Here is a 23,944-nt window from a genome sequence, read left to right as displayed (position 1 = left end):
ACATGAGATTATTCTTCATATCATTAATTTTATTTGTAATAACTACATACTATTCCATTGAATAGCAGATTTCAACTATTCTCACACATTGAATATCTTCGTTTCCAGTTTTTTTTGCTACTGTAAATATCTCCTATATTTTATATTAATTTTTGCTGCTTTGACTATTTTCTTGGACTGAACATCATAGAAAGGTCACAGGAATATATATAGAGAGTTTATTTCTCCAAGATCAACTTAACTGTTAGAACTGTAGCGTACAATGGAGAGTATTTATCTTTTCCAAATATCTGTATATGGGTGTATATGCATGGATGTGTAGTTACAAAAGCATACATGTATGGTTATATGTTTGTATATTGTGTACCCTGTGCATATACATATATATTTTAGTAGCCTATTAATGAGTAACATTATTCCCTGTATCATGCTTATATAGAAGTCATCACTTTACTTTTTGGAAGTTTTACAATGAGTCATTTGACACTATACAATTTTGTCGATTGGGGGTGGAGAGATGAGGGCTCAGTGGTTAAGAGTGGTACATCAGCTCTTCCAGAGGACTCAAGTTCAGTTCCTGGTACCCACAGTGACAGCTTACAGCCACCTGTAATTCCAGTTCCAGGGATCGTTGGCCTCTTCTGGTTTCCTTAGGCTGGCACACATATGGCATACATTCACTTAGATGCATATTCATAAATAAAGTAAAATAAATCTCTAAAATATTTGTAGATGCATATATTTTCTGAATAGTCATATTCTGTCAGCCTATTTTTCTCACTTATATGCTTCAACTGAAACAACATGTGCATCCTATACAGCTTAATACTCTTTGCTTTCTTTTAAGAGAAAAAACCATTAGCCATTCCTGTGCTTGTGATCTGCTCCAGCTGTTTATAATCCTTTTCATAAGCTAAGCTGATTGCATTAGACAAGAAGGAATAGCTAATCCCTTAAGAACAATGCACCTTTGACAAAGAGATGTTGGGAAATATAGATATAATTGGCATAGTCCTACCTGTGTTAAGCATGTGTAATGAGGCTTCATACTCAAGAAGACATGTAATTATTTTTGGAGAAAAACAAAGACTTTCAACAATCCCTAAACCTATAATTTGAGGAAATTAACATGTGGTAAAAGTAATAGTTGTGATTTAAATGCAAGAGACAAAAGGTACAAAGCTTACAGAAGATAGGTAGATTCAATCGTGACTTCAAGAAAGGCATTTCCAATTTTTAAAGATTGATATACCTTTTGTTTTATTTTTAATTATGTATGTGTGTGTGTGTCAGAGTGTGGGTATGTACACATGAGTGCAGATGCTTACAGAAGCCAGAAGAAGGTATTGGATCCTCTGGAGCTATAGTTACAGGCAGTTGTGAGCTGCCCTGTGCTGGGAACCAAATTCAGGTCCTCTGTAAGAGTAGTACTCACTCTTAACCACTAAGCCATCTTTCCAATCTCAAGAAAAAGATTTTTTAAATAATAATTAAGAGCTTAATTAATAACGGATCATTTGTTGCATTAAAATAAAAAACTGTTTATCCAAAGATACAATAAAAAGGAGGCTGTAGAGATAGTTCAGAGGTTAAGAGCACTTGTTGCTCTTGCAGAGGAGATCTGGGTTTGGTTCCCAGCACCCATATGGCCACTGATAGCCATCTGTAACTCCAGTTCCAGAGGATCCAACACCCTCTCCTGGACTCTTGTGTGCACTGTAAAATAAAAATAAAATCTAAAAAAGGGATACAATAAAAAGGAAGAAAATGAGTCACGAAGCCAAAGGATATATTTGTAATACATAAAACTGCCCAGAGAGTAGTTCCACAAAGTGTAAAGGGCTTTTATAAACCAAGCAGATAAAAGCAGACAATTCAATTAGAATATTTCAGGATCGAGGCTCAGGTGGCTTAGTAGGTAAAGCACTGGTATGCAAGTGTGAGGTGAGGCCCTCAGTTTGGATCCCTAGAACTCAGAAAGCTGGATGCATGTGTCTGTGATTTCAGTGGTGCTATGGTGAGCTAGGAGGTGGTGACAGGACAGTCACTGGAAATTTGTAGGCCTGCTAGCCTGCCATGTGTAGCCACAAACAAGAAAGCCTGTCTCAAGCAAGATTAAAGGCAGTGTTGATAGTCAATACTGTCTTCTGACTTCCACATGTGCGCACACACACTATCATGTGCATGTGAATATCTACACAGACATACATGCAAAGATAAAAAATTTAAAACTTGGGAAATAGAAATATGTGAATTGACACTTCGAAAGAAACTTTTCTGGCAGATGAACATGATGATTAGCAAATCATGGAAGTGTAATGCTACAATGAGATACTATTACACATCTACCAGATTAGCAAATCTAAAAAGTCTACCCAGATTCATATTCATGAGAGTGTTGAACAGTAGGGGATATGAACCATAATTAATAGATCACTGTATATTGAAACCACTAAGATAGTACTCATTTTCTGAGATCTCATGATTTTTACAATGGCTAGTTATCACAGCCAAAGTTGATACAGGCATTTTGGAAAAGTTTGACACATGATATTGGGAGATACGCATACTCTTTGACTCATAATTATACCTTAGATATATCTAGAGAAATATAAATATAGAATGCACATAAAAGAATACCATTTATTGTAGAATGCATTGAGATAGGGAATATTTGTACCAGTAATAAGAAAACTATGTCTACCTGCAGTGATATGGAGAATTGTGCAAACATGCTAAACAAAAAGAAAGACATAAGATATATGTATAATGTAGCATGACATTTTAAAGCAGAAAAGTAAATTGTTTAATTTCATAATGAAATTGCATAAATGAAGTAGTTCATTCTTGTATAACAAATAGATGCTGAGTGTGGAAATAAAGAGACAGGAAGACAACTAAGAGAATCAAAAAGTACTCCACAGGTAAGTCAAATGTTAGGTTTTTAGTTTTTAAGCATAGCATCCTAATTTAAAAAATATTCTGTGACCATTTAAATTTTAGATTTATTACAATTAAGATTATTTATTAGCTTGGAAGTCAGGTTCTAAGAAGTTAGAAATTTTATTTTCCAGATTAAAAAAAGAATACACAAAAGTTTATATGAGCAATTACCAAGAATTGTTACTCATAAGTGATGATACATATTGAGATGGAAACCAATTCATGATTGAAGAAAGTAATTTAGACATGATTGAATGATTTGTTATGGCAATTCAAGGCCAGTGGTTACCATGAAAGTATCTTGATAATATAGTGTAGTGGAAAGCTTTAATGATGACAGATACAGACTAAGGTACCAAGGATTAAAATGAGAAATGATGTAGTAGTAATCTACTGTAAAGGAAATACAGGTAATGAGCACATTATAATTTTTTTACACAGACCCATATTGTTTCTGTAATAGGATTAGGTATAATCATATATGATAATTCTCTCTCTCTCTCTCTCTCTCTCTCTCTCTCTCTCTCTCTCTCTCTCTCTCTCTCTCTCCCTCTCCCTCTCCCTCTCTCTTCCTCTCCCTCTCCCTCTCTCTTCCTCTCCCTCTCCCTCTCTCCCCCTCCCCCTCCTCCTCTCCCCTCTCTCTCCCTCCCTCCCTCCCTCCCTCCCTCCCTCCCTCGTGTGTGTGTGTGTGTGTGTGTGTGTGTGTGTGTGTGTGTACAAAAATGAGATAAAAGAAAAGTTAATATTCAGGTTCTCAATCTTTAGGGATAAAGTAGCATAAAATTAGAATGGCAAAAAATTTTAAAAAAGGCAATTGATAATATTCACATTAAAACACAGTTACCTTGGATAACTTATGAAGACAGACTTATTACATTTTATAGTCTAAGAGCTCATGATTAGTTGGTCCCGTTGCTTTGGTCCAGTGGTAGTACACATATCATGACAGAGTATACATAATAGAATCAAACCCTCATCTATGGCCAGGAATTTTTTTTTAAGAGATCTCACAGTCCGTTTCAGAGCATGCCACCCACCATCATATAAAGAACTCTCAGATTTGGGGCCTGGAGAGATGGCTGAGAGGTTAAGAACATTGGCAGCTCTTCCAGAGGTTCTGATTCAATTTCCAGCAACCACATGGTGGATCACAACCGTCTATAATAAGATCTGGTGCCCTCTTCTTACCTACAGGGGTACATACAGCAGAGCACTGTATACATAATAAATAAATCTTTAAAAAAAAGAAAGAACTCTCAGATCCTACCTCCCAGTAATACCATGCTGGGGCTTAAGCTTTCAACACAGATCTAAATTATAGCATAAAGCAATAAAGAAAATTGCTTAAAAATAAATTTCCTTTTCAAGGAGTTAGCAGAGTATAATGTGGAAATTTAAAAGAAAAACCACTCCTCAGTATTTTCCGTCAATTTCAGTATGTTTTAGTTATCATTTACTCTTTTCATGTAGAGATAAAAGAGGTGGGGCTGGGGAGAAAAGACTTTACTGACAAAATAACTTTTATGTTTTTTTATTTTTCTATTTTTTGAGTATATATGTTACTTCACCAGTTCTTATTTTCCTTATCTGCGAAGTGATAACAGGCTAATGTACATCCTACCTTATGTATTATATGGGTGTTTTTTATTAAATAGTAACAGTCATTGTGAAAGTGGTGTGTTACCTTCCATCTGCAGGCTGTGTACATAGAACACTTTGGAAAGCCAATCGAAAATAATAGTGGTGAAGAAGAAAGGACTGAGAATTTCCCACAAACTCCTGAAACGCCTTTATTTCCAAGAACTCCGGAAACTATGAAGACACCTGAATCTGTGGAGAAAATGCAGTTCTCTAAAAGCCCCTTCTTTGAAATGTAGGATTTTCATTAATCTAATTGAATTATTTATACATTGAGTTTATATAAGTAATTTATAGGAGTAGTAAAATACCTGCTTAATTAGAACTTGAGAAGATACTGAATATCCACTGTGACAGTATGTAGGTTTCAGATTTTACAAAGGATACATACGTGGGAAAATTTTAGTGTCAAGCTCAAGAACTACTGATACATAAGGAGTCGTGGACTACTTATTGAGTAAAGCTTCAGCAGTCAGTTCCCTATGTGTAGTGTCTGAAGCAAGTGTTCCCATTTTCTTAAGACTAAGTGTCTCTAATGTAAATATACAGCCTTGGAGACCACTGATTGAGGGCTTGCAGCCAAGAAAGCAATGCTGAATTTTTTAGCCTTTGGCTACTGTTCAGACTGTCCCTTAACATTGAAGCGTAAGTCCTTCTTAGACCTAAGTCAGATTGTGCTTCATCAGGTATTACTCACCTGTGTTCTACTCATGTATCTTAAATTGCTAGTAAGAATTTTATGTATGAATGCCATGCATTTGACTCAAGCAAGATGTATTCAAAATAGAACTTATCATCAAATCCTAAAATTGTGAATGAATGTTGTATTATATGCTAAATTCTGTGGGTGAGAATATTATGGTCTGTAAAGGTATGTGATTCGATTATGATCATAGAGATTGCTGTGGCAGTATTGTCAGACTTATATATAATATGTAACTATACATTTATTTATTTATGTGGTTGGGGATGCTGGGGAATGCACCTAAGGCCTCACTCATGCCAAGTACACACTGACCAGAGGTACATTCCATTTTTCTTTTTTTTACATTTTATAAACTGGGTGGTGGTGGTGCACACATCTAAACCCAGCACTTGGGAGTCAGAGGCAGGCAGATCTGAGTTGGAGGCCAGCCTGGTCTACAGAATGAGTTCAAGGACAGCCAGGAATCAAAGGCATGAGCCACCACTACCTAGCTTAAAGTTGAGATTTTAAACTCAAACCATTCTGGATCTATATTTTATACTGTCTTGCTTAATTATTTTTTCCAGGTCATTTATAGTTTATCTTCTCTTGTCTAACATTCTGTAGTGTCTGACTTCTCATTAAAACATGTCTTGTTTTCAAGATCTTGAAGACAGTGTCAGAGATGAGAGCTTACATTTTGAATGTGAATGGCTGCATCTAAATTTCACCTTAGGCACTCACTATTCTTTTAAGCAAATCACTTAACATTTCTAAACTTCAAAATTACTTGCTGAAAACTGAAAAGTGATAACAGCTATACTTTGTTTTGATGTATTGTTACAGAAGTAAATCACACTTATGTAAATGTCTAGAATAGTGCTGTCATTTCTTGGTAAGAATTGACAGTTATCACCCCAGATTGATTTTATATCCCTACTAAACCATCCTTTCTCCATAAGTTTGTCACTTGCAAACCCACCTCCAACCTTTGTTTACAAATTCTTACCTGTATGCCATTGCTTATAGTGATTCCCAGTCTGCATTGTTTACTAATACATTTTTAACATTTTGATGATTTTTTAAATCTCTCTGTAACAGAACTAGAAACATAGGACCTGAAGGACAAAAACAAAAGGATTCTCCTGGATTCTCATTTCTTATGAGTTATTCTTCTAGATCACCTGGACTAAATTTATTTGATTCTTCTGTATCTGATTCAGAAATCTCATCAGATCAGGTAGTGTGATTTATTTCTAAAAACTGTACATCGGAGCTTTAGGCAGTTTTAGTCCTTTAGTACCAAGCTTTCTTAGGACAGAGGCAACTTTTTAAAAAATGCTATAGATATAACTCAGTGGGATAGTGCTTGACTAGTGTCCTTGAGGCTGGGGGACACCTCCAGCATGGAAAAAAGTTCTGAGTATTGAGAGTATAGAAAAATTCCCTACTGTTTTTTCATTCTTAACTTCAGACAAGCCAGATTCATATTTATTTATTAAAAGAAAATCTTGAGGCCAGAGACATGATTCCACGGTTAAGATTCACTTGCTGCCCTTCAGAGGCCCCGAGTTCAGTTTCTAGCACCTATGTCGGGATTCACAACCTCCTGAAACTCCAGTTCCAGGGGAGCCAACAGCTCTTCCAGCATCTGTACATACACGGCACACATACGTCTACACAGGAATACACAGAAATAAAAGTAAATCTAGGAAATCTCTGCCTGGGATATGGCTCACGTAGTGGTAGAGTGCTTGCCTACTGTTCATGACGTCCTGAGCTTGATTTCAGCACCCAAATCAAGTCAAAGAAAAACCTTAAGGTAGGGATGATCTCAATTGTAGTTAAAAGCAGATTAACATGAATTTGGTTTTATAACTAGTGTGTTACGTATTTTAAGTGTAAAAATAAACTACATATTCTCATTTAATTCATAATGCTATTGTGTTATATTAGTGTTTTCCGTTATGTATGTATATGGCAACACTTCATTCATTAATTTTAAAAGGCCTAAAGAACTTGTACCAGTGTTGTTACTTTTCAGTGATGCAAATCACTATAAATTGTTTACTTCTGAATTTAGCAATTAAACCCAATATTAACTCGTTCAGTACTTGGACATGTAGAGTATGAAATTGGTGAGAATAATTCAAATTCCTTATCTATAAAGTAGAAATAATGACAGTGGCTGCCATAGAGTTTATGAATATTAAATGAATTTATACACATAAAGGATTTTCAGAAGTACTACTCACTAATGCTGTGTAGTACAAATGTAAATATTTTCTTGCTATTGCTCATTTAAATAATCATACCTAGCATTTTATGTGGCTTAAGTTTTTGTTACAATATATTAAATTGAAAAAAATTACAAATTTATTGATAGAAAATATGGTATTATACATTTTATAGTATTTAATGTGTTTAGCTTTTGTTGTTATTCATACATTTATTTCATAAGCAGTTTGTAAAAGGAATGTCTAGACATGAAAAAACATACCACAAGAACTAAATTGTTTTTTACAATAGTAGCATGAACTTAAATATGTATAACTTCAGCAGGAAGCATATACATTTTGCATAAAGAAAACTGTAAAACCACTGAAAAATTATTGAAAGGGTAAATACATGAGGTATTTACATAGGAAGGGAACATTATGGAAATGTATTTCTTTTCAGTGCTACTTAAATATAATCTAATCTTTTTTTTTTTTTTTTGTTTTTGTTTTTGTTTTTGTTTTTCGAGACAGGGTTTCTCTGTGTAGCTTTGCGCCTTTCCTGGAGCTCACTTGGTAGCCCAGGCTGGCCTCGAACTCACAGAGATCCGCCTGGCTCTGCCTCCCGAGTGCTGGGATTAAAGGCGTGCGCCACCAACGCCCGGCGAAAACATAATCTAATCTTAATATAATTGAAATCCTAGAAAATTAGCTGGGCAGTGGTTGCACACATCTTTAATCCTGGCACTTGGGAGACCAAGGCAGGTGAATTGCTGTGTTTGAGGCCAGCCTGGTCTACAGAGCGAGTTCCAGGACATCCAGGGGTGCACAGAGAAACTCTTGTCTCTAGAAATAAAAACAAATGAACAGCAGCAAAGAAGAAATCATGGAAAACTGTATTTTTAATTTTTGTTTCATTTTGTTTTGTTGTGGTGAGTTGAGGAAGAAGACCATCCAATTAATATATTTCTTAGGACAAATCATGATGAATTATCAAGAGAATGCTCAAAAGTAAAACTGGTAATAGAATGAAATTCTAAACAAGTATTACCCCAGAAGAAGACAATAGAGAAGAAATTGAGTAAGAAAGCATAAAGGCAGTGGTGTTGGCACACGCCTTTAATCTCAGCACTCAGAAGCAGAGGCAGGCAGAGCTCTGAGTTGGAGGCCAGCCTGGGCTATGAAATGAGTTCCAGGACAGCCAGGACTACACAGAGAAACCCTCTCTCAAAAACCAAAATAACAAAAACAAAAAAAGACAGAGAGAGAGACACACCCACATACTTATTTCAATATAAAGCTGATGATAGGTTGAAAATTAATAGGTATGAAATTATATTTTATAAAAATTCTAAGTAAGAAGGCTACATGATCACTTGGGGTACCCTTCATGATAAAGACATTGCTAGAAATGAGAGATAATTTATAAAAATAAAAAGTTCAACTCATAAGGAAGATACACCACTCACAAATATGGTTTATGGCTAGGGATAGCTTTAAAACATGTAATATAGAGCTATATATTGAGCTTAGTGGTGGAGTGTTTGCCTAGTGTTTACAATGCTGTGGGTTCAATTGCAAGAAATAAAATAAATGAGTTAATTGGATAATTAGTCAGATTTACATAAGAGGTAAATAGATACCCAACTCTGTGTGTTTTATACTCCCTTTTCTCAACAGTTGTTAAAATTAGATAACATAGTAAGCATGTCTTGTAAGATCTGAACGCTCTAATCAGTCTCTTTGGTCTTGTTAATCTTGATGAACACCATATCCAACAACTCTTAAGTTTTCAATCACTAATGGTATAATTACAAGATAGACTGTGTTTTGGTTCATTAATTGAATCTTGATAAATATAGAAGTATTGGAATCAGAGTGTGTTCTCTGACCACAGTGCAATTAAATTGGAACTTAATAAGATACCTAGTGCCGGGCAGTAGTGGCGCACGCCTTTAATCCCAGCACTCGGGAGGCAGAGACAGGCGGATCTCAGTGAGTTCGAGGCCAGCCTGGTCTCCAAAGTGAGTTCCAGGAAAGGCGCAAAGCTACACTGAGAAACCCTGTCTCGAAAAACAAAACAAAAACAAAAACAAACAAACAAACAAAAAGATACCTAGAAAAATCCTCAACATTTAGACTGTGAGGCAAGAAAATAGTCATGAGAGGTATCAGAGAAGATTTTGGAATTACTTACTATGAAAACTTAGCCATTTCAAAATTGTAGAATGATAACACAGCCAGAGCAAAGATGGTAGTTAGATAATTTAGTTAATAAAGCAGATAATTAATAGAAAAGAATGATCTAAATTTAATGATCATTGGTTTTCTTTTGAAAAGATATAAAAAGAACAACAAACCAAAGCAAATCCAAAGTGAATGAAGAAATAAAAAACTAGAAATCAACGAGCTAGAAAAAAACCCCCAGAAAATTAGAAAGCCAAAGTTGATTCTTTGAAAATGACTAAGAGGACTGACCAACTCTAGCTAGATCGTCAGAAGGAAAGAAAAAAGGTCACTTACCTCTATTAGAAATTAAGAGGATATAATTATGTCATAAATATTGTAAAATAAATTGGGGAAAGGAACTCATTCTACACATTAAAACTGGATAAAATGGCTCAATAGTGGGGTTCAGGCCTCTTGATTTTTTTGACCTGGGACCCATATGGTAGAAGGAGAGAACTGATCCCACAAGTTGTTCTCTGACCTCCACATATACATCATGGCACATGTGCCCCTACACATACACACATAATCACTAAATGCATAAAACTGTATAAACTTTCGTGTAACCAAAATGGTATGATAGAGGAATAAGGACTGATCCAGTAGTCAGTGGTATAGGCTAGAAAGTCTTGAAACAAAAGAATTTAGAATGTGATAAAGGTGGGACTATTAGTTGTAAGAATAAATTAGGGACTTATACATTACACCAATAAAACTTACCAGTTTAAGTTTTAAATTAAATTTAAAAATATTAACCATAAAATATTCAGAAGAAATATTAGGATGATTCTCTAAGTGTAAATATTTTATATATTGCTATAATCAAATTATTAAAGGCTTCATTTATTTATTTGTTACAGTGTTGGGAACCCAACCCTAGGCCTCAGGAATGCTATAGACAAGCACTCTACCACTGAGTCACACCCTCCAGACCAATCCTTGTTTTAATATAAGTAAATGATACCCATCGCGTGCTAGAGATTGATCCAAGAACCTCATATGCTTAGCAAGGACTCTACCACTGAGCTACATCCTGAGCCCAAAGACAGATGATTTTTTTAAAGTTTTATGATATCTATGTAGAAAGTTACTGTCATGTTTATTCTAATATTATATACTAAAAAAGTCCAGACTCTAGTGTCAAATATAAATGCTACTATATAAACTGTTCTTTTGGTTTCACAAGTAATAGTTAATGGGAATATTTTCCAGTTTAATGAACATTACTCTGAAGAAAACCTAAATCCTTCTTCATCACAACAAGAAATTGGTAAGTGATTTGAAGTTTTCTACATATAAAACATGTTAATTCTCCTTCATGGTACTTGGTTTATCTCCAGCTGATCTTTTAGGCCCTCAGTGTTAACTAAGGAGACAGTGCTGCCATCTCCTCACACAGAAAGCAGTCCGTAACCGATCTGTTCTCCTTTCCTATCCTCCTGTCCTTTCCACTCTTCCTACTCCATTCTTTCAGCACGGAAACTCTTTCACCACTTGCCAACGCTGTTGCCTCCTGTACTACTGACTTCTCAATTATCAAACATGGGTATCTTGCAATTGTTATCATATTTAGTCCCTTTTAATAATTTGTTTTTGTTTTGAGACAGGGTTTCACTGTGTAACTGCCATGGCTGTCCTGGAACTCACTCTGTAGACCAGGCTGGCCTTCAACTCAGAGATCTGCCTGCCTCTGCCTCCCTGAGTGCTGGGATTAAAAGTGTGAGCCACCAGTGCTCAGCAATCCTGTATTTTCTTTTAAAATGGTATTATGAGAAGTAGAACTCTTAAGTCATCTTTCTGTGTGGGCCTGACTCAGCCCTGGCTTGAGTTAACCCTTATTATTGATCATAAATACTAGGAAGGAAAATGAATCAGAATAAGAAGACTAGGAAATTCCTGCTTTAGGAAAATGGTTGTTGTGCCACAGGGCATTCAGGAACACATCAATGAAAGACATTTGAACACAGACCTGAGGAGATGGAGGTAGTAGGTGATTAAAAAAGTATTCTAGGCAAAAAGTGAAAAGGTCTTGACATGGTAGCATGATTGGGTGTTCAGTGAAAAGCAGGTGAGAGAAAGGAGACTAGTGCAGCACAATAAATCACAAGTGTGAGAAGGAACAAATCATGTGCAACCTTTCAATCATTGGAATCTTTGGATTTTCTTCTAAGTGAAACAGGAAGCTACGGCAGGGTTTTGAGCACATGACTGAAATGCTCTGACAGGTTTTTGGTTGGTTGGTTGGTTGGTTTCTGTTTTGTTTTAAGGACTACTGTGGATTGCTGTGTGGAGAAAACACTGTATAAAAACAAGGGTAAATGCAGGGAGATGATCAGCATGCATTAAATAATTGGCATGATTAAAATAATTCAAGTGGAAACTGGTGGTTGCTAAAACTTTTTTTTAACAAATTCTGGGCCCTTTGCTCTGATTGACTAGTCATAAGTTCTTTATATGTAAGATATCTTTTGACATTAAAAACTCAGTGTATCTGAAATAAAAGCTATTCTCCTTCTGATATCCTTAGTGGTATCTCCATTGTTGTGCTTGCCAAAATTCAGAGTATCAGTGATAATTTTAGATTTTCTCTGTTGTCACTAAATTCAACTAGTCACCGTTTTATTAGTTCTTTTTTTGAAATACTTTTTCAATTTTTCTGAGATTATTGTTTCCAACTCATAATTATTCACATGGGCTATTACAGTGCCATCTTAATTGATCTTTTCTTCTCAGCTTACCTCTACATCACAGCTTCATCTTCTTTATGCATAATGTTGATTCTATTATCTGCCATAGTCAAATCCTTAAGTGGCTCTCACTGACTGTCGTTTATTTATCATCTTCCTCAATATAACATTGAAGCTCTTTTTAAAAGCAAATTACCTGTGCTTGGATCAGACTGAGGAGTTCAGCATATCTCAAATATACCCAGACATTTTTTCCTGCTTGTTTCTTACAACCTCCAACTTCCATCTTTATCTTTAAAGACTAACTTCTCTTTCATAAAACCTCTATTTCCAACTTTTAACTTCCATCCCCCGCAAAAGAATTTCTACTTTTCTGAACCTCTTCTTTTTAAAGTAATGTTTATATTCTATATAATATCACTAAGTATTTATGAATACATATAAAACATCCTTTGGAACTCTGAAGGCAAGGACTTGTTTTATATTTACCTTTGAATTTCTCAGAGCACCTAAAATACTGCCTTACCCAGTGATAGACTTTTATTTATAGAATGCTTAGGAATTTTATGAAAACTTCATAGGAACTTCTTAAAAAGAAAGTAAAACTCATTTATGCAAAGAGAAATTCAAGGCTTTATTTTTTCTGATATGAAATGAAATTAGTAAAGAATAAAATAAAAAAGGGGAGTAGGGGAACACAAACATCTGCTAATCAGTTCATCCTGCTAGCAAGTTCATTTGATATTGGTTGCTTTATGCCACTTGTTTCAAATAAGCCTTTGTGTTGCTGTAGATTTTAAATTGTTGAGTTATAGTTGATTTTAAAGATACTGAAAAATATTTCTGCTTTCGGTTTAAATAATAATGAATGAGAATTGACATAAAGCAAATCTACATGTGAAGTTGATTTATAAATTTTCTTTCAAAACGGCGGAAATCTTCACAGATTTGTCAAAGACTTTGAACACTGCTATAAGCATATATTGTAATTACTCAATAAATAATAGCTGGATAATGTATTTTCCCCTTTTAGTTACATTTCTAGATGTTCCTTTCCACCATTCTATTCATGTTTTCCAAAGTAACCTAATAAAGCAGTTTAAGTTATGTTATATCTTTGCTCAGAAATACTTATGGTTTCCTGTTATCTATTTAAGTCTACATTAGTGAGACATTCAGTAGTCTTTGCAAACTCATCTTCATTAATTCTTGTTTAATATATCTTTGTTATTTTACTCAGCATCCTGCTAAGTTGAATGGATTTATGTTACCCTACTATTTCCTGTGCACACCTGTTTCTGGGACTGTGTGCTGTTCTCTATACTTGAGATGTCTTACCCTGCTTCCTGCTGTGTATACAAGTTCGTTACACACTTGAGTTCAAAGTATTTATAAGTAGGGCTTAAGTTGGAGTGTACCTTTCCATAGTACCAAAGGCAATGCTTTGTGTATATGAAGAATACATTTAAATATCTGCTAAATAGATAAGTGATTCAATGTTCATCTATTTGTTGTGTACAATACTCTGTAATCTAGTAGATTTAAGTTTCATATAACATGAATACAATGATATTTTAATATTTATATTCTTCAGGAAACTTATTTGGGAAATCAGAAGGAGAAGATACCTTCACGTTTTCTTTTCCCTCAGACGCTTCAACTCATACATTTGGAGCTGGAAAAGATGACTTTAGTTTTCCATTTTCTTTTGAACAGGATCAAAATACAATGCCTTCCTCTTCCTCAAAAGATTTTTCATCCTCACAAAATAAAACCCAATTTATGTTTTTTTGAATTATTATTTTTGAACTATTATTGCTCTACAATAATCTAGAAAAAAATCTGTATTATCACTGAATGCATGAAGATACATTTTTGTCAATTAAGTAGTAATTTGTTACTACAGTTGAGTCATTTGATTGAGGTTATTTAAGTACTGAATGTTTCATTTTTATTTGTGACATTAGTTAATCATTATTTATTTTAATTTTGGCTTTGACATCGTAAGTCCTATCAGACAGTCCTTCTATCTTAGAGACGTCAATACTTTTTTCCATTAATTTTTGTATGATATTAAGTCCATTTCTCTCTGGAATTTGAGATTTAGTCTGGAGTATTTTAATTATTTTGATAATAACAAGAATGCCTTCAAACAATCAGAAGACCTCGTAATGGTAGCTGTGCAGAATTCATACGTTAGCAATTAAAAGGCTTGGAATCACTGGGTTTTATTTAGACTTCATTATTGCAGGATGCAGAATGGAATTCTGATAGTAATTTTTTAAAAATTCATGTCAATGACAGTAAAGGTTTATGTTATTTTCTTCTAAATGCAATAACAGTAAAATTCTAATTTTGTTAATTTGTTACTATGTCTTAAAGAAAGACTAATATCTGAAAATTGTATTGTTATATCTCTGGTTGTCCTGGTTTTGAGTAAACCTTTTTTGAAGAATAAAAATTTTTTTGTTTTCCATCTTCAAGGAACATTTCATATTAACATTTTTAGTTTTTGCATTTATATTTTGTTTCATATTTGTATTTCATGTTTGTATTTTATGTTCGATATTTTTCAACTAGACATAGATTAAATTAAGGTATTTAAATTTAATTAAGTGATATACATTGCTTAATATCTCTGTGTGCCTTTAAATTGAGTTGTGAAGTAATAAAGAGTGTGACTGTATTTGGATGTGTAATTGCTTACAGATTTTTAAGCCTTCACTTTTTTCCCTACATCTGATCAAACTGCAGAGAAAACCCGCTTGGTTTCTTCTCACTGCCAACAGGAAGTTCAGAGCCTTTAATGGGAACCCTTACTCCTAGTCGTTATTTAAAACTCATGCTTTTCTAAAGCCATTTTCAAGACATCTCAAGCTTGCACTCCAACCCTCAACCCCCAGAAATCCTTGTTATAAGGGCAGAAAATTGTTTCTTGCTATATTTTGATGCATGTATGTTGAATCATCATTCTCAACATGCAAAACAAAGAGTGAAAAAGTCTGTCTAACTTCTTCAGAATATTCACAGCATGTCACAGCTTATTGAATTAAGCCTTTCCAAAGACTTCAGGAGGCTGATCTATAACTCACGATAGAACTTAAGACCACATTAGACTATATATTTCAAAATATTTACTTATTTATTTTGTATGAATGTTTGCTGACATATATGTCACTATGTATACTATATCTGGTGCCTGAAAAAGTCAGGTGCCAAGTTTCCCTGGGACTGGAGTTACAGATGGTTGTGAGCCTCCATGTGAGTGCTAGGAATTGAACCCAGGTCCTCTGGAAAAGTAGCCAGTGCTCTTAACCTCTGTACCATCTATCCAGACCCAGACTATATACTTTTAAAAAATCTAAACCTTCAGTAACTGGTTAAAAGATGAAAAGGAATTCTAGTTTAAAATATAGGTTTACAGTTATATGACATTCTTTGGATAAATATGAAACTAAATAGTCATGAATAGAAATCCATTTTTTAAAAGTTGAAGTTTTTCAAGACAGGATAATTAGTTTGTGTGTGTGTGAGAGAGAGAGAGACAGAGACAGAGACAGAGAGAGAGAGAGACTGATCAAAGCACACTATAGCCACAGAAAATGTCATAATGCAATTCCTTTGTATAATTCATATATACTTTAAAAATCTAGAGTTTTTGTTTTTGTACCAGATACTTTTTTATGACCTGACATGGATTTGATATGATAAAGATACTGACTATATGAAAAAGAAAAAAATTGGAATTCGGTTGTTTTAAGAGACTCAAAACTTATCTTAGCCTAGATTGGCAATTTAGTGTTTTATTTTTATTTTAGTAATATGTGGCACACTGGTATGGTTCAGTTTATTGTGAATCAATAAATGAAACAAAATGGTGTTTTTAAAATATCTAACTGCACATGTCATCTTGAGAACAAAGGAATAGTTTAGTTTTGCACTCAAGAACATGTAACATGGTTGAAAAGACAAAACAGGAACAAAAAACACTACAATGAAAAATTATCTTTTGTTTTCATAGACTATACTGATACGTTGTAGAAAGACACTGGTTTCTTTAAAAAAAAAATAAGGCATGGACTGGAAAGCTTAAAGATTCATTGAAGAAGTAGGGTTTTTGTTGTTGTTGTTTTGTTTTGTTTTGTTTTGTTTTGTTTTGTTTCGAGACAGGGTTTTCTGTGTAGCTTTGGAGCCTTTCCTGGAACTCACTCTGTAGCCCAGGCTGGCCTCGAACTCTCAGAGGTCTGCCTGCCTCTGCCTCCCGAGTGCTGGGATTAAAGGCGTGCGCCACCACTGCCCGGTAAGAAGTAGGTTTTTAATTAGGACTGTAAAGGTATGTAAATTATAAAATGTTAAAGAGTAAGTTGATGCTGCTAACCATACATTTTAGTCAATTAATTAGCTAATTGATTGAGCACTGGGGATTGTTAAATTACGACTGATGGAGGCAACTTGGAATAATAGAAAGCAGACAGGCATATCCAGAAGCAGAATTGTCTTTTTATCAGAACAGCTGAAGGACCTCATCTCTTGTAGGAGTAGAGACTATGCATGTAGTACCAAGGGGTTTGGAGTTGTATAGACTGGAAATGGGGATGGAAGATTCCATCTGCAGGTCAGTTCCCCTCCAGTCTGTCTTGAAGTGGTAGATCCCAGTGGGGTTTGGTGTGTGAATCTCCTTGTCAGAAGCTTGCACAAGTGTTATCGGTCAACTTTCTGTATGGAGTCCATCTGAGGCCTTTACATCATTAACCTTTCAGAGATTGGCCCAGAACCTTGCACATGTAGGCTCTAAACCGCACCTCCAGCTCTGAGTTGATGGCATTTATATTTATTTGTTTACTTATCTGTTGTGTTGAGTGGGTAGTGTTCATAAATGTGAGTGTTCAGGTGTGTATGCCCATGCATGTGCACAAGCCTTCCTCATCTCTCTCTACTGAATTGTCTTGAGACAGGGTCTCTCATTGAACCTGGAGCTCTTGCTTTTAGCTAGATTGGCTGGCTGGCCACTGAGCTCCCAGAATCCTCTTTGTCTTCTCTCTGAAATGTTAGTTACAGGCACATGCAGCCACACCCAGTTTTTTACATGGGTGCTGGGGATTCGAGGAGCTTATATCTGTCCCCATGCTTGCATAGCAAATGCTCTTAACCACTGAGCCATTCTCTAGGCCCCAATTGATGGCATTTTGGCATTGCATTTTATGTTGGCCAACTCTAATGGCTAATGTTTAGCAGGATTTCAGTAAATACTTGATTAATAGAATAGAACTTAATTGGAAAAGAAGACAGAGAAAGCTTTCTATGTGAAGGGAAAACAATCAGCAAAAGAAAAATACTATATATAAAAGGAAATAAATAGTCTTACTGGACTAAAGAAAAACAGGAAGTTGAATTTAATAGATATGGTATAACTCATAGTTGGTAGGTCATGATGTATTTGAAATTGAGGACAATAAAGAACTTGTGTCTTAAATACCAGAAAGCAAGTGTCCAGAGCTGAAGACAATAGCCCATCAGTGTTTGCCATGCAAGTGTGAAGAACTGAGTTGTCCTTAGATTCCACATGAAACCCTAGTGTTGTAATCCCAGCATCAGGGAGGCAGAGATGGGAATCCCTGAGGCTCATTGGCCAGCCAGGCTGCATAATGGGTAAGTTCCAGGGAAGGAGTAGATCCTGCCTCAAAACAAAACAATAAAAACAAAAGACAGTGAATGGCATCTGAAGAACAAGGTTGAGCTCTTACTTCACATTTATATACACTCACACTCACAAAATGGAATAACCAAGGAAGTTAAACTGACAATATAGTCAGTGTTGAGAGAACTAGAGATAAACCACTTAGAGGTCAGTTGCAGTTGTCCAGGTGCATGGGCATCATAACTAGTTGTCCTGTGGTTTGATTCCACTGGCCCCCAAAATTAGAAAAAAAAATGTGTATTTAAAGGAAATACATTTGACTAAATACCATCTTGGTATAAGGTAAAAAGGAGAAAAAATAGTAAATTATCACAGCAGCTTTTAATTGAACAACATCCTGGGGTTTGTAGTACAAAAATTGGTTTGGGTAAGCTGGAATCAAGATGTCAGCAGGATCTGCTTTCTCTTGAGGCTCCGAAGGAGAATCTGTCCTATGTTTTCATCTGATAGCTGCTGACATTTGGCTTGTGGTGCATCACCCCAAAGAAACAACCGGTAGTGCGCATCCTTCCACCTATCCATCTAGAGTTACGTTAAAGAATTAGAGGTCAGGATGCGGATATGGAAGATTAATATTGCAGGGTGGGCTGGCAGGCAGAACATTCAGGTGAAAATTGATACTGAAGTCAAGTCTTAAAAGGGGTGGGAGGCTGGCCGTGGTGTCGTATACCTTTAATCCCAGTACTCTGGACTGGACGCTACAGAGACAGAGGTGGGGGGATATCTCGTTGGCTATATCTTCGAGTTCAAGGCCAGCCTGACTTACATAGTGAGTTCCTGGCTGGCTGGGCTACATAATGAGACCCTGTGTAAAAAAGAAAAAAAAAAAAAAACACAAAAGTTAATCACATTTAAAAAAATATCTCCACAGCAAAAACTAGAGAGGTATTTGGCCATTGGCCACCATATTCAGTTAAGAAAATTACCTATCCCAACTGTCATCTCCAGATCTCTCTCTGTTTTACCTACATGTGTCCTCTGTATATGAAATCCCCTTTGCTTCTCTTTTATAAGGATGTGTGCAGCGCCTTTAGGATCTGTTGGATATGATTCAGACTATCACCCCAGTTCAAGTTCCTCAACTTAATGATACTGCCTTATACAATAACTTTCACAGATTCCAGGAAACAGTTGTCTATATCTCTGGGGAGGGAACCCATTTTTTCAGCCTAGGGCACAGTATCTTTTGGTTCTCAGTTTTGTCAAAATAAATGTTTTCCACTGTCTTCAGTTGGCTCCTTATCTCTATTACACTCTAAGCATGATTATGTCATTGACTTACATATGGATGGATTCATTTATGCTCTTCTAAATTCCATCTTTGCCTACCCAATTTCCTGCTTGATTTTAAGGTTTTTATATATATTTTTGACATTCTTATTTTATCCTTATTAATATTTTGCATGTATATGTGTGTACCACATGTGTGCCTGTGGAGACCAGAGAGAGCATTGGATCCCCTAGAAGTGGAGTTTACAGATAGTTGTGAGCTGCTATGAGGGTACTGGGAGTCCAACCTGGTCCTCTGAAAGAGCAACAATTGCTCTTAACCACTGAGCCATCTGGCCAGCCCCAGTTTTATAATTTTATATGCAGTAAACTGTCTTTGTGGCATATAGTTTCACAGAACTCCCATGGTACCACACAAAACCATTCCATCAGCCCCAAATTCCCTCGTCCCTTTTCAGTCAATTCCTCTTTCTGCTTACGATGCCTGAAAACCAAGATCAGTTTTCTGTCTCTTTAGTTTTGTCTTTTTCAGAGTGTTCTATAATAGAAATACAGAATACACATCCTTCGGAATCTGGCTTCTTTCACATAGCAAAATGCATTTACACTTAACAGTACTGCATAGTAATATGCCATCTAGCTCATTTTTATTGCTAGATATAGTCCACTGTATGTTTATACCATAGCTTATCTGTCACCCTGTTGGTAGGGGAGAGGGAGCTGCTTTAATGGCTTTTGTAACTCTCAATGATTATAAATAAAGCTCCTATAAATATTCCTGTTCAGGATTTCTGTGGATATCTTAGTCCATGTGTGCTAGAAACTGACTATCAACTGGGCAACATATGAACAGATCCTTGTTTCTAGAAGCTTACCATCAGCTAAGAAGCTTATAAACAGGCACTTGTTTCTCATAGACTTGGAGGCTGGGAAGACCATGTCCAACCTCAGGACATTTGGTGTCTGGTGGAGGTTGACCCCCTAGTCACATATGATCCATTTTAGCTGTGCCATCACGTGGTAGAGAAGGTCTGTCTCCTTCAGAAGGACTCTACTCTGACAAGAGCCCTCCTTCCCCATCACCTCTGGGGTTAAGATGTCAGTATATGGAATTTACAGGGATCTAAGCCTTCTGAGCAATGAGTGTTGATTTCACATCCGTGAGCGCCCAGGGGTGTCCTCTAAAGTGATCGTATCATTTTGTGTTCCTGCACTGTCCGAGCATTGCAACCTTGTCAGCACTTAGTATTGTCAGCTTTAAATTCTTCCGATGCTGTTTGACCAGACGTGGTGATGCGTGTAGTGCTGGAGAGCCAGAAGCAGCAGCAAGGTCACATGCTCCAGGCCAGCCTGGGTTACATACAGACTTCAAGACGTACTTTGCTAAGAATTTTTATTTTGAATGACTTTGAATTTTCTTGTTCTGTATCAATCCAATCCCTCCACCCTTTTAAAAAAAATTATCATAAGTGACATTGGCTTTTGTTTTGTTTTGTTTTTTTAAAGACATGATCTCTCTGCATAGTCCTGCTGTCCTGTAACTTGCTATGTGGACCAGGCTGGCCTTGAACTCACACATATCCACCTGTCTCTGCCTTCCAAGCCCAGCTGACATTGACTTTTTTTTTTTAACATTAAGGACTTTACAAGTTTATTATTGTTACCCCATGAAAATTTAGATTCTGATTTAGTTGGTTTTATCTATTTTCTGTTTTTCATTTCGTAAGTTTCTACCCATTATTTCCTACCCTCTCTTTCTTTGTTTTAGGTTTAATTTTCTCTCTTGCTTTAGTCTCTTAAATTTTTTGCTTTGAGAGAGGGTCTCACTCTAGGCAGCCCTGGCTGCCCTAAAACTCATTATGTAGACCAGGCTCTCCTGGAACTCACAGATCTTCTGCCTGTGTCTTAAAAAATCTTACAGGAAGAGTCAGATGGTGGTGGAGCACACTTTTAATCCAGCACTTGGAAGGCAGAAGCAGGAAAATCTCTGTGAGTTCAAGGCCAGCCTGGTCTACAGAGTGAGTTCTGGGACAGCCAGGGCTGTTACACAGAGAAACTCTTTCTCAAAAAACCAAAAAGAAAGAGAGAGAGAGGAAGGAAGGAAGGAAGGAAGGAAGGAAGGAAGGAAGGAAGGAAGGAAGGAAGGAAGGAAGGAAGGAAGGAAGGAAGGAAGGAAGAAAAATTTTAAAAATCTTACAGGATGCTAATTGTTTGAGAACACCCTCTAACTCTGATAATTGAATGATTGCTGACGTATTCTCTCCGACCTTGTGCTGCAGATTTTCTTCCCAGCACTACTTTAGCTGCAGCTATGTATCGTTCTCTATACATTCTAAGTACCACTTTATCAAATTTGAGTGTTCTTATGTTCACATAAAAGTGTTTAAGGGCTAGGGATGGCTCAGTAGCTAAGACACGGGCTGCTCTTCCAGAGGATCTAGGTTTAATTTCCAGCACCCATGTAGCAGTTCATTATCATCTGTAACTCCAGTTCCAGGCGAACTGAATCCTCTTCTGGCCTCCACAGACACCAGGCACACCCATGGACATATATGCAGGCAAAACACCCATACACATAAAATAAAATAAAGGTAAGTGTTAAAGTAAGTTTACATTTCCTTTGGGACCACTCGTGACTCTTGAATACTTTAAAGGCTTATTTTCATGTAATTGGGAGACTTTTTTCAGAGATCCTTCTGTCACTGGTTTCAAGCTTAAATTCATTATGACCCAAGAAATACTTGGTATGAATTGTTTCTTTTTACATTTGTTAAAGATTGTTTTATGGCCCAGAATATAGAGTGTATTTAGCAAATGCAACAGGTACACTTAAGAAGAAAGTCCTTGGGTGTGGTGGTGCACACCTTTAATCTTAGCACTCAAGAGGCAGAGGCAGGAGGATCTCTGTGAGTGTGAGGCCAGCCTGGTCTTCACAGTTGAGTGTCAGGCCTACCAGGGATATAAAATGAGATCCTCTATCCAAAATAGATAGATAGATGATAGATAGATAGATAGATAGATAGATAGATAGATAGATAGATAGATAGATAGATATGCTTGCTGTGGGAAAATGCTCTTGTATACTGGTTTAGTAAAATGCTAATTGGCCAGTAGCCAGGCAAGAAGTATAGGCCAGATGAGCAGATTAGGAGAATGCTGGGAAGAGAAAGGGTGGAGTCAGGAGTCATCAGCCACACACAGAGGAAGCAAGATGACAAGGCAAAAATAAAAATAGATACCAAGCCATGTGGCTAAACATAGATAAGAAATTATGGGTTAATTTAAATGTAAGAGCTAGTCAATAATAAGCCTGAGCTAATGGCCAAACAGTTATAATTAATATAAGCTTCTGAATGATTATTTTATAAACAACTGTGGGACTGGGCAGGACCAGAAGAAAACTTTCAACTACATAGATGGATGTTCTTTAAAGGGTGATAGAAAATATATCCTATTATAGAGTCAGCCTGCCAGAATAGCAGGCCAATGACCTTGAAAACAACTACAGAAATTATACCAACAGACTTGAAAAGTCCACTGCTGAGCCCATCAGAAGCATTTTTTCTCTTTGTTACTGTGTTCTAGCCTTCTTAACACTCTCCTGGATTCTTTCTAAAGATTTCCGTTCCTGTTCTGAAATGATCAATCTGCTTTTGCATGTTATCTGTATTTTAAAAGATAGTCCCAGCACACTAATTATTTTGCATCTTTAATTTTCTTAACAATTCCAATATCTGTGTCAAAACTAATTCTGATCATTGCTGGTTAGGTATTTAGCAATTTCCAGTATGTAGCAAGGTGTTATTGACTGTCGTTACCATGTTGTACTACATAGATGCTTCCTCCTGTTTAACTGAAACTCTGTACCCTTTAGCCAGCATCTCTCCATTTCCCCCACCTCCCTCCTCCCCGGCAACCACCTTTCCATTCAGCTTCTATTGTAATCGGGCATTTCCTGTCCCAACCGCCCAGTCCTGTATAAACACACAGAGGCTCATATGAATTATAAATGCTCAGTCAATAGCTCAGGCTTATTTCGAATTAGCTCTTACATTTTAAGTTAACCTATATTCCTCATTTATACTCTGCCACATGGTGGTACCTTTATTAGCATGGCATGTTCATCTCCTGCTCCCTCTGCATTGGCTGGTGACTCCTGACCCCACCCTTTTCCTTTGAGCCTGGGTTGGCCGGTGTTGGGGTAGGTCGGTAACTTAGCATCCTGGAGTCTAGAATGAAGCATGAGGCTGCTGAATTAGCCTGGAACCAGGGTTCACTGAAGTGAACTTGGAGCTGTCTGTGCTCAGTAGCAAAGTTGAATGTTTCCTATGGCCTCTTACTTCTGCATTCTCCTGGATTCTTTATCTCTGGAAATATTTATCTTTGACGGTAAAATTTAGGCAGGAATTTGAAACTCTTACACTGAAGTATGTTTACTTAAGTTGGATGAACTTTCTTTGGAGTTCCCAGACCATATGGGCGCTAACTGTGCAGGGACCACTTGGCTTGATTGCAGTTGAGTACTTGATCAGTACGGGTATCCAGGCAACTCACTGTTTAACTGAATTTCCCCCTCAGTATCCCCTGGATTTAAGCAGTGTAAATTATATCGGATTTA

General features: G+C 36.4%; 1 protein-coding gene across 5 annotated transcripts in view; it reads left to right on the top strand.

Annotated features, from left to right (window-relative positions):
• C14H14orf39 (chromosome 14 C14orf39 homolog) overlaps nucleotides 1–15,084 on the top strand; it is a 36,581-nt gene extending 21,497 nt beyond the window's left edge. For 4 of the 5 annotated variants that reach the window (XM_042260778.2, XM_076550870.1, XM_015986344.3 and 1 more), the window contains exons 14-18: nucleotides 2,863–2,924; nucleotides 4,641–4,816; nucleotides 6,368–6,506; nucleotides 10,924–10,981; nucleotides 13,993–15,084. In XM_042260778.2, the coding sequence (XP_042116712.1) occupies nucleotides 2,863–2,924; nucleotides 4,641–4,816; nucleotides 6,368–6,506; nucleotides 10,924–10,981; nucleotides 13,993–14,192 (635 nt within the window). In that variant the 3' untranslated portion in view covers nucleotides 14,193–15,084. Of the gene's footprint in view, nucleotides 1–2,862; nucleotides 2,925–4,640; nucleotides 4,817–6,367; nucleotides 6,507–9,822; nucleotides 9,958–10,923; nucleotides 10,982–13,992 lie in introns of those variants that run through there. The other variant, XM_076550871.1, reaches the window with a different exon arrangement.
• Nucleotides 15,085–23,944: the final 8,860 nt, after the last annotated feature.

This window comes from Peromyscus maniculatus, chromosome 14 (assembly GCF_049852395.1).
Source record: "Peromyscus maniculatus bairdii isolate BWxNUB_F1_BW_parent chromosome 14, HU_Pman_BW_mat_3.1, whole genome shotgun sequence".
Classification (NCBI taxonomy): domain Eukaryota; kingdom Metazoa; phylum Chordata; class Mammalia; order Rodentia; family Cricetidae; genus Peromyscus; species Peromyscus maniculatus.
This window is presented reverse-complemented; position numbering and strand designations above follow the sequence as displayed.